We start from the raw sequence: 16,043 nt of genomic DNA on the forward strand, positions 1-16,043 counted from the left end.
CGGCAGCCGACTTTCTCCACTGCTTGCGCGAGGTGCTCAAAGAACAGGCGGCTGAGGCAAAAAAGAGTCATTTCGGAAAGGAAACTGGTAAGTTCTGGAGTAAATCAGCTGTTAGTGTGCAGTGCAGTTACCTTGCTGGGTGGTCACCTCCCAGGCAGGCGTTAGAAAACAGAGCTTACCTGCTCCTTGCTGTTTTCTCCTCACAGTGATCAAGTATATGCTCTTGATGTGAGGGACTATCCTTCTAAAATCTGATTAACTTTGTGAATAGTGAGGAAGTAGGTCTGCCATGTGACATTATCGGAATATTGTTTTGTTTCTCACTGGTTTTATAGTTTTGCATAGTAGTTAGCTGCCAAACATTTTATGTGAGAGAAACTGCAGGGTCCCGGAATTTTTTCTTCATATTCTTTTTCTATTCTTAATTTCTAATGATCAATAAATCACTTCCCATTTAAAGGAATAGTTTCCTGTCTCGCCGTGTGGTGGTGCCAAATACTATTCTAAAGACGCTTTTTAAGAAATCACTGGTTATAGTATAACTTTAATTATCAAGAGTTAGGGTTTTTTTTCAGTTGCTTGGTATCGTAATACTAACAAGACTTTTTCTCCCTCGCGTACTGTTTGGCCTATTTAATTAAAGTGACCTTTATTGCTCATTCTCATTATGAAGTCCCTTAGTAATCCACAGAATTGGAAAGTTACCACAGTCAAGGTCATGCTTTCTCTTTTTATCCCGGTATGTAAACAATTTCACCTACCTATATGAATGTACAAAAAATGTATTTTCCCTTGGGGGTTTCAGCCCACTTCCTGGAGATAGGTAAATATCATAAAACCTATTTTGCTGACAAAAAAAGCCGAAACATAGTGCAGCATAATTAGTTTGCCAGAAGTCAAATATTAAGTTAATGTCAGAAATAGAGCCAAGATCTGGAATTCTCTTTACGCTATATTTTTTTTAGCCCTTGAGCAACTGGTTGTGGCATATATTAAGATTTCCCCTACTTATTCTGTTTGCAAATACTTTTTATTCTTTGTCTTTAATATTTTTCTTCATTGTTAGAAGATTGAAGTTTGCCTTAATTTTATCACCTGGTCTAGGAAGCGTGAATCAGTATGAGAATATCCTGACACATGCATTATGTCTTTTTTGCAAATTTCAGTTCGATTTAAAGAAGTAAAAAGTTTATGTACATAATTTTTTAAAATTTTTGTTTTCATGAGTAGGAACAGAGTTACTGAGTGATTTTGGCTTATAGTGTCGTAGCTCTCTTGAGCTACCTGTCAGCATTACGTAACTGTAAGGATACTTTTCCTGTTATTAGTTGCCTTAATGTGAATTTTGCACTTTTGGTATCTGAGCTGCTGCATTAGGTTATATCGACATAGCCTCAGGTATGTACTTCTAAGGGGATTCTTAAAAAAAACTTGAAAAATGAGATCTGTTTTTCTGTAATATTACACTTAGTGTGCTGTATTTAGTTGATCTGTGAATGACAGCAGAGTTCTGATTTCTTTAAATTTTTTTTTGCTTTTGAGTGGAACTCGTCATGACATAGCAGGTCTGCCTATTACTAAGTTTTGCAGAACAATCAACTTGTTGGAAGATGACTCTGATAAACTGCACTTAAAGGGTACAAAACCCATCCTTGTTACAGACGCGCTATTTTGTGGATCACCGGAAAGTGCGTGTGGTTGGAGGACAAGGAGGAGGAGGGGGTCATTCTTTTTATAGTGAACCCAGAAAAATATTTGGAGGTCCTGATGGTGGAAATGGAGGTGATGGGGGTCATGTCATTTTGAAAGGTAAAACTCACTAACTCTGTTTTGTTTCATTGTTGTTGTCTTATCCCTTAACACCCCACCTCCCCAGGAAAAACAACCCTACAACACCCTGTTTGTATGGTGGGAGCTGGTGAATGTGACGTCAAAAATGTTAAAATGGTTATTTCTGTATAACATGTCTTTGCTTTTTAAGCTTTGTGCTGAGCTGTGATAACAGGGACATAAATGACACTAACAGCCTTAGAAAGCATTTGGAAAATCAAGATATTTTGCAGACATTTTAGTGGCTGGTGCCTGACTATGTTATGATAAGGCTGGGATCTGATCAAATTTTACTCTTAAGATGGATAAAGCTGCTTCTGCCACCACCCTGCTGCAAAATCTGCTAATCTAGCAAATGCATTTTCCGGAGTATTTTGTAATGGTTGATTCTGGATTGACCATGTAATAAAGTGCATGGTTAATAAACCTGAGTAAAGACAGTTAAAATTCATCACAACTTATATTAATATTAGTTTTCCCTGATATGTTACTGTTGAGACAGTAAATAGGATATGTATTCATGCAACATTCAAAAAGGGAAAGAACAGTCAAAAGGTTGCTCTTCTGTGCCTGTTCTGCTAACACAATGTGTTTAAAGTATGTGTATTTTGCTTTACAGCTGACCAGCAAATGAAATCACTTTCTTCAGTCCTCCCCTTCTATCAGGGTTTTCACGGAGAGAAAGGAGGAAGCAAAAACTGTTATGGAGCTAATGGTGCATACATGTATGTTAAAGTAAGTAAATTAAGGTTGCATGCTAGTCTGTTAGCTTTGTATTAACATTGCTGATTTTCAAGGTGGATGACCTTATTGTGAGGAAAATCTCACGTGCTTTTTTTTCCTCTCTGCTGAGACAGGGCTCGTTGGCACACAGGCAGATCAAGCTGCTTTAAATTGTTTGTAAAAATTAGACTTCTTTGGAAGGTACATCTGGCCAAAACAAATACAATTCTGATTTGCTTTACTTCTAGGGGCCGTATGCCTAGAGCAATCAGAACACAGAACTTCTTAAATAGGAGCAGACTTTTTTCTTTCATACTTTTTTTTTTTCCCCTTCAACATGCCTGTTTTGGTGCACACCTAGTATATGTTTCTTAGCTCACTACTGTGCTTAGGCTTCTTTGAATAAAAGGAGAGAAAGAGGTTTATGGTACTGTTAACATTTTAATGAAGTGTAAATGTCTGACAGTGCTGTTTGGGACCAGAAAGTGAGCCTCATGAAGTACACTTCTCTTTTTGGATTCCCCAGCTTGAGAATATGGAGGAATAATTTTCAACAAATCTGAAATCAGCTGGTAAAGGATCTGCTGAAGACAGCTCTGTTGCAGAGTTTGAGCTTCAGTGTAATGCTTGCATCTCTCTTCACTTCAAGGTCCCTGTAGGTACATTGGTTAAGGAGAATGGGAAAGTTGTGGCTGACCTCACTCAACATGGTGAAGAGTATGTTGCAGCTTATGGAGGAGCTGGAGGGAAAGGTAATCGCTTTTTTCTTTCCAATGAAAACCGAGCTCCAACATTATTTACTCCAGGAGAGCCAGGTCAGGAAAGGGTCCTCCATCTGGAACTCAAGACAACAGCTCATGCAGGATTGGTGAGTGTCACTATGGTTCTTCAACTTCTTTATCATTGTAGGATGACGTTTGACTGACTGAAGAAATAATGTTTGATAACATTTTTGTTAGCCTTTTGGCTTGCTTGTTTAGAGATGCAACTCGATGCTTTCTTGCTGTTACTTGGAAGAAGGGTGTCCAAAGTGATTTGCAGAGCTGTCACTCTCTTGCTACTTGACATTATCCTACTTTCGCTAAAATCAACGCTATATATAGAAAAGCAATGTGCAAGATTCATCAGTGATTAACAGACTCGCTGATGATGTACAGCAGGCATTGTCTGCCAGTTCTGCAGATGAACAGTACAGTATGGAGAGTTCTTCTAAATTTCTGTTTTCTTGGTTTTTTTAAAAAAAAGAAAATCGATAAAGTTCAAATCATCTTCTATTTCATGCCTATGTTTTTCTTCTTACCGATACTAAACATTTGACTTTGTTAGTTCCAGGTTTAGCATCCTCTGAAAAGAAAACACTATTTAGATATGAATGCCAAGTCAATAGGGCTTAAGCTGTTTTCATTTTTAAGTATGGAAATGTTTTAACACAAGCTGATAAAGCTGTTAAAATTATGCTTTGCTGCAAAGAGTTCTTGCTGTAGTTCAACAACTGCAGAATAACCATCTGGTCTAGCAGAATTTTGTGAATTTATTTAGAGACGAAGAAAAGAGTTGGCATTGGTGGGTCAATACACTTAATTCTCTGACCAGCTGGACACTCTGGTCCACTTCTCACATTTTTGGCGCTAATTTGGAAATCTGAGATGAATCTGTCCTGTACTTACTTCCTCTGACAAGAATTCAGAGTGTCTGACATCAGCAAATAGGAGAATTTAGGATTTGATTTACTTTCATCTGGGGATTATTGACCATCTATGCAGCTATCTTATGTCAACTATAGGATATCCCAGAGTAACTTCATTTCTGGGATAGGTTTGTTTAAATTCTTGCCTTCTCCCCAGAAGGCCAAGTTTCAATTTAATTCTTTGATGTCGAGACTATGAAGATCCCAAACTTACAGGCATTCTGGTTACTTGTAGGCCAAACCACGTTACTGAATTGGGGACAAAGCCAATTCTGAATTCTTTTGGAAAATAATAAATCCGAATTAGAAAACACAGATAAAATGGGAAGTGCAGGGCAAAGTGTCATAACATTATTTCAGGGTAAAAGAGATCTTATGGTATATACCCTTTTGGCTCTGAACAAAGTAAACACTTAAGATGGCACAAAAAAAGTTAAGGGGACCCTTCTATGTATGATTTATTTAAGGTTTATGAGAAAATACACATATAAATAAAAGAGGGTTTAGGAGGGAAAAAAAAAAAAAGGAAACCAGAATGCTTTTCAGAACTAAGTACGCAAAATTAATGTTGTTATATTCATGCTGGAAGAATCTTGCCGCATCTGGAAAAGCTTACAGGTTTTTTTATTGGGGTTAACCTAGAACTGTGGCTTTAATGAGTGTTTGTATTCCAGGTGGGCTTTCCCAATGCTGGCAAATCATCGCTTTTGAGAGCAATCTCCAGTGCAAAGCCAGCAGTGGCTGCCTACCCGTTCACAACCCTAAATCCCCATGTTGGCATTGTCCACTATCAAGACTATGAACAAGTAGCAGGTAAGAATTGTAGTACCTTGGTAGCAATTTGTCTCACCTGGGTTATTCTTTGAAATGCTGCAAAAGTAAGTTTAGCAGTGCTGAGGAATTCTTGCTAGTTCTAAGGAACTTAAAACAAAACAATACTGAAAGCCCATTTCACATTCACTTATTTGTGCCCTTAATATCAAACTAGCAATCTGTATTCTGTTTTCACTGGAATAATCTACATTTAGGGGTTTTAAAAGATAGTAGCAGCCAAACTTAATATGAGGTATGCTTTAATATTGATGATTGAGATGTAATTCTAAAAGTACTTGCACTGGCCAGTAAAAGACTGGGTTTTTTCTGGTTTGTTGTTGTTGGATATGTTGGATTCACTGTGAAATTTCTCTTGTTGAAGTTGCTGACATTCCTGGCCTAATAAAAGGTGCCCATCAAAACAGGGGGCTCGGGATGGCCTTCCTAAGGCATATTGAGCGCTGCAGCTTTCTCTTATACGTGGTGGATCTCTCTGTGTCTCAGCCATGGATTCAGCTGCAAGACTTAAAATATGAACTGGAACAATATAAAAAAGGATTGTCTGAGAGGCCTTGTGTTGTCATCGGGAATAAGATTGACCTTGCTCAGTCCAGGATCAATCTGCCGCTCCTTAAAGAACAGATAGATGACCGAGTCATTGCAATGTCTGCATTGACAGGAGACAACCTAGAGGAACTGTTGCTGCATTTGAGAGAACTGTATGACACTTACGTGAAGACAGAACAATCACGAGGGCAAAGCCCGGTCAAGTGGTAGGAACCAGAACTACTGTGAACTGTACTGGAAGGAAAAAAAAAAAAAAATCATAACTTGGTTAGATGGCATCCATGTGTTTTTGTTTGGTTTTGGATTTTTTTTTTAAATGCATGGGGCACAGCATGTGGATTTGTTCTGGACTGCTGCATTGGAAAGATTTTTTTTGCTTGTTTGTTCACCTTTGAGGTGTCTCAGGTGTTCTACAATAAAATTTAAAAATTGTAATCATGATGGGCGTTGAATTGGAAACGTGAATCTTCTTTGGCATTAGATAGCATTCTCTTCATTCCATAATTAACTATCTAGTAGAAATTACTGAAATTCAGGATGTGCAGAAGATGCTGGCTTGCTTTCTGAATCGGAGTGAAGTGACTTCTCAATTTTCACTAATCAAAAATTCTAAAATAAAAATAAGGTGATCCCATGTTTATCTGTTTTTATACCATAACCACTTTCAGTCATCTTCTCTTAAGCTTTTCTCCTGTTTGGGGTTTTTTTTTTTCCTCAGGAGGCACAGCTGCTTAGTGTTTTTAGGAAGGAGAAGCATGAAACAGCTGCAACTAATGATTGAAATTATTTCCTTGTTAGTATAAATAATTAACTATCTTTAAATGCTGGCAGCAGCTAAGTATAAACTAGCCTGGGAACAGTCATTTGAGGCTCACTTCTGAATTCCTCTCCAGTTTCCTTAAGGAATCTCAAGCAATGTTCTGAGAAATCCTAGGCTTAGATATTCCAAATAAAAGAAAAATACAGTTCTTTACCTTTTTTTTTTTCTTTTTTTTACTATGTCATTTTGTGGACAGTGTTCTTAAATGTTGTTCTCTAGGAATTCAGAAATCTTCATTTAGAATAGTAGGTCTTTGCCCTCTCCTCATGCTGAAAGAAGAGCTGCTTCTGTATACTCTGGTTATATTCTGTGTAAAAGATGATTATTTTGATAGTGAAAATTCAACATTTATCAAAGCATATTATTAAGCTTTTTCATAAGGGACCCTAACAGACTTGTGGAATGCTGAGACACAAATACTTAAGTAGTCAAGAGAAACAATTGTTCTTAGACCTTTACTTACGTGTCTTGTTTTTAAAGCAGATTAACTTTGCCTTCCAAACCAGCAATCTGGAATTACAGACCTTGCACATACTTTGTCACATCAGTGAAGTACAAAGTAAATTATTAGCACCATCATAAAATAGAAGATGAGATGTTTGTAAACTTGGCTTTGTTTTTTCAAACAAATAGTTAATAATAGTTAAGTTTTAAGGACAGTTTGGTACATTATAAAACATGCACCTATCACTTGTCTTTGGTTAAGCTTTGTTAGCTTACAAATAAGGATTTCATTATGTTTAAACTGAAATTGGCTATTTTCTGCTGTATCAGCAGTAGTGGGAATTACTCGGTCGGTTTTAAAAAAAAAAAATCAGCTGTAGCCTCTAACTACTTCTTTCTATACACTACAGCGAAGGTGATAATTCTCTCTGCTTCTCTCACTTTGCACATTTTGTTTGATTTCATCTCTAATGCTTCTGAATGGTGCGTTCTTTAAAGACGGGCCTTCTTGGCTTCCATGAACAGTGGACTGCCTATGACTGGAAAGGGACAGTCTTGTTCAATCTCTAAATTAAAGCTCAACTCGCACCCTCCTGCTGTATCAGTGTTGGAATCAGCTCTGTGATTATGATTATGAATTAGAACTAACTTTGTCTGTATAAGAAATAAGGTGCATACCCCTTCTTATTCTTAAGAGCAGCAGGTTTTTATTCTGAAAAAGTGCAAGGTTGACTCAAATGCCTGAATTATTAAATAAAAATATGGGCAAAACAGATAATTACCTCTCCTAAATTCACATTCCGAATTCTATCTGTGATCAGGTGTGGAAAGTAATCTATGCATTATAAGCAGTGCTGGTATAAATATGATCAGGAAAAAATGAAAACAAACATTAAATCCCAAAGTCATTCTCATGTTCTGTTTCATACTTGCTTCACCCATGGGATTTACCAGACTGAACTAGGTAGAAGTTAATACTCAGTTCTGTCCTCCTGTTTGGTTTTGTGCAGCATTTTTAGGCTTCACTGTTGTTTTTCCTTCCATTGCTACCTGTTTTTCAGCCACATTTAATAAAACCAGGAGAAGATTGCCTGAACACAAAAGCTGGTGCAGCTTCTTTGCAGAACGTTTGATACCTACAAATACTTTGTGCTCTCTCTGACTGTATTTTAGTATTTGGCAGTCTTTGAGAATGACAGAGGCTGTTTTAAAAGCCTCTGTACTCACAGGAGCTTTCACCCTTCCTTCCTAGTGCTCGTGCAACCTCAGTTCTTGGAGTGGGGAGTATTTTGTGTGCTGATGTGCAAAAAGCACAGCCGGTTGCTAGATAGCTGAATAGAATGTCCTATTGATCATGTAATTGTTTCCTTGTTAACATTTCAGCCACCTGTTCTGAGATGACGGGACCAAGTTCCTAACCACATCCTTACAGGGTTCGAAGAGGCTTTATAAGAGCACATACTCCTTCATCTGTTGATGAGAAGTGCCAAATAGCTCCAGCTTTAGTGTTGGAACAGCTGTTTGTAGAAGTTTGAACTTACTATAGTCAATATACATCTATACCAAATCAAGTAACCTCATGCTGGAGGTACCTATGTTAATGCCAAACAAAAGGAGTGGCTGTGTGCTGCTCAGCACAATACAGAGTAAATAGCTTGGGTCACATTTCTCCATAGTGCTCCTTCAGCATTAGCATGAATATCTCTTGCATCCCATTCTAATTATGAGGTACAGAACTGAGGAGTAACCTCTGGTTTTGCTGAAAATAAGGTATTTACAAAGGAAACTCGTCTTACGTCTAGGAACAGAGAAGAAAAAATAATCAGGTTGAGAGAGAATGATGAATTGTTTCAGAGGAGAATAATGTGCTATAGGATTCCTTCCCACTTCTTTTTTTGGCTGGGGTTGGGGTGGGCAGGCTTGTTCTGTTTTAGGTTTTGGAGGTGTTTTGGTGGCTTCCTTTGCATGACTTTCTTAACTAGCTTTTGCTTTCCTCTGCTGAAACCTTTGCTGTTGTCCTTGATTTTCAAGTTGACAAGAGGAAAGGGATGGGGGATTTTATTTCTCATTCTGACAGTAAGCCTTATTTTAATGTGAATTGAAGTCCAGTCTATTTTATATTTCCTAGAGAAGCTTGAGCCATAATTTTTTTTAGCACTTTACAGTTCTAGTACTCATCTTCTGAATATTTTTTTTTAGCACATGATTACAAGAGTATTTTAGTGCTGATTGTGGTTTTTTTATATCTTTTTGCAATCCTCTTCCCCTTTGTAGGTTCTTGGAAAGTGTAAGTGGTATCAATTGAACAGAAGAAGAAAATGAAACCCTAATGTAAAACCAAGCATTAAAAAGGACCACACATTTTAAACATACGGATATTGAGGACTCATTGCAGTACATTAAAAACACTGAATTGGTGTGTTTAAGCATGGTATATTTTGCAATCTGCTTTACTTATAGGGTTTTGTAAAGCACTTTTTTTTGTATTACATAATATTTTTTAAGGTGAATCAGAATGTGTTTGCAATGAATTGAACCGACAGCAAAAAAATGAGACCCTCACTGAGCTTACACTGAGTGGATCTGCTCTGCTGCAGCACCATGCTGGGAGGAGAGCAAGGCCTGCCACCACCCCCCTGCTTTCAGTACTGGGGAGGCTGTGCAGATAGCAGCACGGGGCAGGAGATGTAGGACACAACACCAGATGCTATGTAATGTCTGCCTGTGTTCATTCTGATAATACGTATGCTTAGAGTTGTGTTCTTGAAGTAGTGGTAGGTCACCAGTTGCTTGAATGCAATGAAAAGTGAAGGCTGCCAAAAGTGTCAGACCTCACTTGGTTTCTTTTTCCATTGCAAGATCATAGAATCATAGAATAGTTTGGGTTGGAAGGGACCTTTAAACGTCATCTTAGTTGTACCCCCCTGCCATGGGTAGGGACATCTTCAACTAGATCAGGAAAATTTCTTTCACTATTGTATGTGTATTTATTAAGCCTCTTCATAGTGATTTTTATTTTTAAGGACATTTGTGGTAAGTGAATAGGTACTCCGACTTGAACATGTTTAAATGCTCATAACCTGTTGTTTTTAAATATTGATTCAAATTACAGAATTACAGGAATGGCCATGAACCAGAGATGCTAGTGGTGGTAGAACAGGACCTTGCTGTAGTTCGTACATGTTTGTATGAGCTACTGGATACAGAACACCAATCTAACTTCTTTGTTGTCTTGTCTTCCACAGGCTATTGCTAACTGGGCTCATTGGCCGACACCTGTAATGTAAGGTTAATGTTGAGAGCAGAGGTTAGGTGTGTTGCCCGTGTGCAACTTAATGAGTTATTAATTGAATGGCAGGAGGAACATAAACAGGGAGCAGACAGGCTGCTGGAAGGCTAATGCGTTGTTTGAACTGTTAACTCTGCAATGGAAATTAAAAGACAATGAATATATGCTTTGGCTTAATCTTTCTATGAATATCATTGTTGTGTAAAAATGGATTTTTACTAGTAGCAAGATTATCTTTACTTTGGGAGCTCTTATTTTTGGGGACACCGTAGCCCGTAATCTGGAGATTGTTGTCTTGCATACAAGTTATGAGAGATGAGGCTTTCTGGGAGAGGTAGTACATTGTACAGTGTATGTAGGAAGAACAGGTAAGTTTGGAGCTCAGCATCTCATCAGTAGCCCTATCATTCCTGTGAAAGTTATATTTTGGTTTTGGACCACTTCCGTTAATATGAAGTTCATCACCATTGTGAAAGTGGGTTTGATATAAATTAAAACTTCATCCTGATATTGCTAAACTTCATCCCAATAATGGTGTGTGCCTGGCCTTTAAAGAACAGCTTTGTTTTCTCTTTGTCTTTCATACTGCGGTTTCCAGTGCTGTTCCCCATTAACAAGTTTCCTGATCTTTTTACATAGGGATTAATTGCGCCTGTGCTACAGAGGTCTGGAAAGACTGAAGTTATTAGTATTTGGAGGGGAGGTTATATGTGTGTGCCAATAATGATAAGGGATGATTTTGCAACTCTTGATCACAGAACAAAGCTACCTTTGGGCTGCACTCTTGATTTTTCTCTATGCGGTTCTGAAATTTATTATGTGGTCTGTGTCCATTTTTCTGAGACATAAAACATAGCTGGTAGGACAAAGACAGGGTGATTTTTATGAAGCTTGTTCTAATACTGAGATGTGTTTGTCCTTCATTTTCCCACTGAAAGTAATTTTTCATCTCCTCTTCCCTGATTGAAATAGAATTGTCCAAGGAGGCCTTAACAGCGTCTGATTTCTTATCCACAGGTTTGTTTTTTTTTTTTTTTATCTCTGCCCTTGTTTATATGTAATATCACTTTGACTCCTTGAAGTGTGCATTCCTTGGTTAAGCTCTATTCTTTGCTTATTGCTATACTGTTATGTCACCAAGGTGGAAGTATTTGTGTATTGTATATGTATTTCCTGAATGATGAGTGAAGACAAAAGACTAGCCATACTACTAAACTGTATAACTGTGGTTTAATAACTAACTCATGTCTGCATGCTCAATTTCAGTAAGAGGTAATGGGTATGGCTGGTTGCTTTGTTACAATCCATTTTATTCTGGTAACATTCCATTATTTTTAATTGGCATCACTCTGGCATAATGCAGTGGTGACCCAGGCTCAGGTTGGGTTTTTTTTTTTTTAACCTGAATGTAGCATTGCAGTATACTCAAATGCTGTTATTTTATGTCATGGTTATTGGGTAAAATAAGGCACAAAACACGAAGAGCCTTACTCACTTATGCTGAAAATGTTTTACACAGACTAAATCACCTTTTAAAATGCATGCTTTAGAAATGCAGTTAGATCCAGACTTATTAGCACTAATTGAAAAGCAGGACTAAAAACTAACTGCAGAACAAACTATCTTTTGTTATTCAAATCCTCAGTGGGTGCCGTTTTGTCTTTGTAACTGGAGAAATCGATAGTCAATTAATCTGTAGGTAAGATCAATAATTGAGAAAACAGCTATGGTTTGGGATCAATTTTAGCATGTGGAAAAGCTTGGTCATGGTTTTAAAGATTTCTCATTTGAATTTTGACATTTGGTTCCTCAGGGCTTAGTTATCATTGAGATTGGAACATTACTGTTTTCCAAAGACATGTGAATCCCCACCCAGGGCTTCCTTTGTACACACACTGATCAACCATTCATAGAAGTTTGCTATTCGCTGTCTAAATCTAGATAAATTAATCTTCCACTAAAAGTGGAACATGCTTATGAAGAAAAATATTTTGTAAGGCAATGTAATTGCTAAAACACTGGTTGTCAAGAAGACATCTGTGATATTACAGATGAAGTATCCGTATTTTGATTATCTTATTCATGAAATCATACCGTTCTGTTGCTATTCATTTCCTGTTGTTTCCCTCTGTTACAAATCAGGAAGATGAGTTTGGGCAGCTAGTTTGCTTTGTCCAGACAGGACACACATTTATCACAGTTAAAAAATAACCTGGTAAAAGGTCACCGTATTAAATCAACTTTTTTTTTACTGCATTATTTTAGAAAATATTTATTTTCTTCATTTACCCACCCCCACATCAGACATGTAATAGAAGTTTAAAACGGTAGTTCAAATCAACAATTATTGGGATAGTGAGCTCTGTCTAGAAAAACAAAAACTGGTAACATTTAGTAACTTCAGTGCCAGAAGTTGGGGTTTTGAAGCTTGCCCATCTATGCTGTGGGTTAAGTCCCATGCTAGCTGTGCAACGTCCTTATGGCCCCTGTAAGTATAGATGTAAAAAATGTATTTTATTTTGGTAAGATAACTCATCTCTGTTTCTATATCAACTGAAATTTTCTAGCTTCATTAACTAATTTATCGCCATTAGGAAAATGGCTTTGAGGGATGAAAATTTCATGTGTTTTATAGCATATCTTTTTTTTTTTTAATATTACAATGCGTTAATTTTGAGAGTGATTTATTGACCTTATTTCACTGGTAGAAACGGAATCACAGGAGGCTGAGGTCCAAATCTAGCCTGGGCTGGGAAAAGCCTACGTCCCACTGAATTTTAGAAATTTTGAAATTTAAGTATCTGCCTGGATTTGGACCCCAGTGACTTGCACAGTCACATAGGAAATCTGTGGCAAGGCAGAGGACCTGGAATTTGGTCTGTTTTAGCATTTAGGAGCTTCCTGTGAGCCGACTCAAGATAGCTCTTTTTTTTTTTTTTTTAAGGCATTCAGGATTTTTTTTTCACAGTAAATAAAACTTGATTTGTGGATGAACAAAAATTGCCACGTGAAACATGGCAATTTATTAACTGGTGCTGCTAATTCATGTAAATTATCACTAATTAAATGTTCTAAAGATAGTGATTTTTTTTTAATGCTTATTAAATGTATTGAAGTGGCTTATGAAACTGATCAACACAGAACAGTTCTAGAATTGTATATTAAGACTAAATTAAGTTAGTGCTACAGAAGTTAATTTCCTAATGTATTTAGTCTGGAACAAAACCAATAATACATTTAACTAACGAGGTCGCTTGATGAATGAGTGCACAGTTGGAAATTTGCTTTCAGTGAATATTCAAGCTAAAAAATAGCTATATTCCCACTTTCATACTAGTAAAGCCTAAGTGCTTATGTATTAATGGAGAAAATAATTGCAGAGGGTCACAAATATAATTGATAAAGAAGGAACTTGTTCAGATTTTCTCAGAAAATATTTTGTTTGTTCTTGTCTTTGATAGCTAATATATCTGTTTTTCTAAGGCAGTTTGGTAGTTCCTGTCAGCACACAAACACCTCTTCAGAGATTGTTGTACAAGTGGCATTTAGGCTAACTAAAATTCATGTTTTGTGTTGCTTTGGTGTGGAGGAGGCAATTCTTCTGTTGTATGACCTGCTGATTTGATAACCGGCCATGCCACAGTTGTGAGTGACTAATATTGATTAGAAATTTTCTCTATTTATAAATTGTGCTTGAAAGGCACTCCACTGAAGTGATGCATAGCAAATAGTACTCAGTGAATTAACTGCTGAGGTGAAAACCTGGTTATTAAGATGAGTTGATCATAATGACCTTGATTTCCCTGATAGTCTTCAGTATTTTAGCTGGGGCAACCTCTCAAGAGATGAATGAAGGAAGGTTGTATTTATATTTTTTTCAAAGGAAATGACTATAAAACCCATGTTCTCAGAAACCATTTTTGAGATGGTCACTTTGAAGCAGAGGTCAGGAGCATGTGGGATTTCTGAGGGGGAATTTCTAAGGGATTTCAGCTCTTCAGCTTTCTGAAATAGATGAACTGTTCTGCGTATTTCAGTCTGCATGAGTTCTTCCCAATGAGAACTTCAGAAAGGATATGTTGGGCATTTTGGTCCTTTGCTGAGGTTTTAATTTGCCTTGTTGCTGTATACTTGCAATGACAATTATCCATGCATGTTTGACTTCAGTCTTTCCCTTACTCTAGAATAAGCTATATGTCAGCATTCTTCTGTCTATATAGTTCTGTAAAGTACTTTGCGACCTTCATTTCGATGAAAAAGTATTAACGGCAACAACAAAGGATCTTCTTACTTGTTACTTTCATGAAAGCTCTTGAATAACAGCTTAATTCCTAGTTCTCTGAGCGCTTAACATGGGCTTCATGCAAGTATTATACATATTATTTTATCCCTGTATATATTTTGAATACAGGCTGTATCAGAGATATTAAACAGTGCTTTAGCTGTAATGGTCTATTAAATTTGTGATTCTTGGAGTGTAAATTATTTTCGTAATGGAGGGTAATTGCTCTGCTTTGTCAATCCGTTGTCAATTCATGAACACTGCAGGGTGTACGTGCAACCTCATGTTCAAGGAATTATATATGCAACTTCCATTATTGTTTGTTGTTCAATAAACAGCTTCTAATGACTAAAGCTGTGTGTGAGCTGTTCCTTAACGGCTAAAAAATTTGCTAGAACTGTCATTGCCTTTCTAGCAGAAAGCTTGTCGTTTGTGAATGCTCAGAGATCTCTTGAATGAGATTATTAACTACTTTGCAATCAGTTTTCCTTCAGTGTTAATTGTGCTGCTAAATCCTAGGATATTGTGTTAAAAATAATTCAAAAGTCAGTATTGCATCATAGAGGCACTTTTGTGCTTAAAAGAACAGATGCCTAAGTTGTGGGCACAGTGCCTATAAAAACTCTATTTTTGTCATGAATTGTGCATTTACATGCACAGGAGGGATACTTTGTGATGTTTGTACACACACACATCACAACTACCTACCTTCCTACCCTTTCCTTGCCATCTCTAATATGTAATTATTGTATGTTATGGCAGGGGGTCCTAGGAATTACTGACAGTATTTGATGTATAAGAAAAGCCTTTACAACACAACAAAAAGTCCTGCTTGGTACATCTGAGTCATTTAAAAAATTGTTTCAGGTTGTAGAATTTTACAAATGGAAAAATAATAGTCTTGTTCTTCCCTCACAAATGTGCATGCATAGTTCTACCTATAATGTTTGGTAATTGGACTAAATTGGGGCTTAGCGACCATGAAATGATAGAATTCTCGATTCTTGGTGAAGTAAGGAGCGGGGTCAGCAAAACCACTACCATGGACTTCTGGAGGGTAGACTTTGGCCTGCTCAGGACACTGATTGAGAGAGTCCCTTGGGAGAGAGTCCTGAAGTGCTAAGGGGTCCAGGAAGCCTGGATGTTCTTCAAGAAGAAATCTTAAAGGTGCAGGAGCAGGCTGTCCCCATGTGCTGTAAGAACAACTGGCGGGGAAGACGACCGGCCTGGCTGAACAGGGAGCTTTTGCTGGGACTCAGGAAAAAAAGGAGAGTTTACCACGTTTGGAAGAAGGGGCAGGCAACTCAGGAAAAGTACAGGGATCTCGTTAGGTCATGCAGAGAGAAAATTAGAAAGGCAAAAGCCCAGCTAGAACACAATCTGGCCACTGTCACAAGAGATAACAAAAAATGTTTTTACGAATACATTAACAACAAAAAGAGAGCCAAGGAGAATCTCCATCCTTTACTGGATGCGGGGGGGAACGTTGCCACTGAGGACGAGGATAAGGCTGAGGTACTTAATGCCTTCTTTGCCTCAGTCTTTAATAGTCAGAGCAGTTATCCTCAGGGTATTCAGCCCCCTGAGC

The 16,043-nt window shown here is 37.5% G+C and overlaps 1 protein-coding gene across 1 annotated transcript; it reads left to right on the top strand.

The window, feature by feature from the left end:
* Positions 1-3: 3 nt before the first annotated feature.
* MTG2 (mitochondrial ribosome-associated GTPase 2) lies at positions 4-6,028 on the top strand (the record flags this gene model as incomplete). Its single annotated transcript, XM_009587519.1, has 6 exons — positions 4-87; positions 1,662-1,809; positions 2,450-2,565; positions 3,203-3,421; positions 4,915-5,053; positions 5,436-6,028. Coding segments are annotated over 6 exons (1,101 nt in total), but the record flags the coding sequence as incomplete, so codon positions are not given.
* Positions 6,029-16,043: the final 10,015 nt, after the last annotated feature.

Source organism: Fulmarus glacialis, unplaced genomic scaffold, assembly GCF_000690835.1.
Source record: "Fulmarus glacialis isolate BGI_N327 unplaced genomic scaffold, ASM69083v1 scaffold18271, whole genome shotgun sequence".
NCBI lineage: Eukaryota > Metazoa > Chordata > Aves > Procellariiformes > Procellariidae > Fulmarus > Fulmarus glacialis.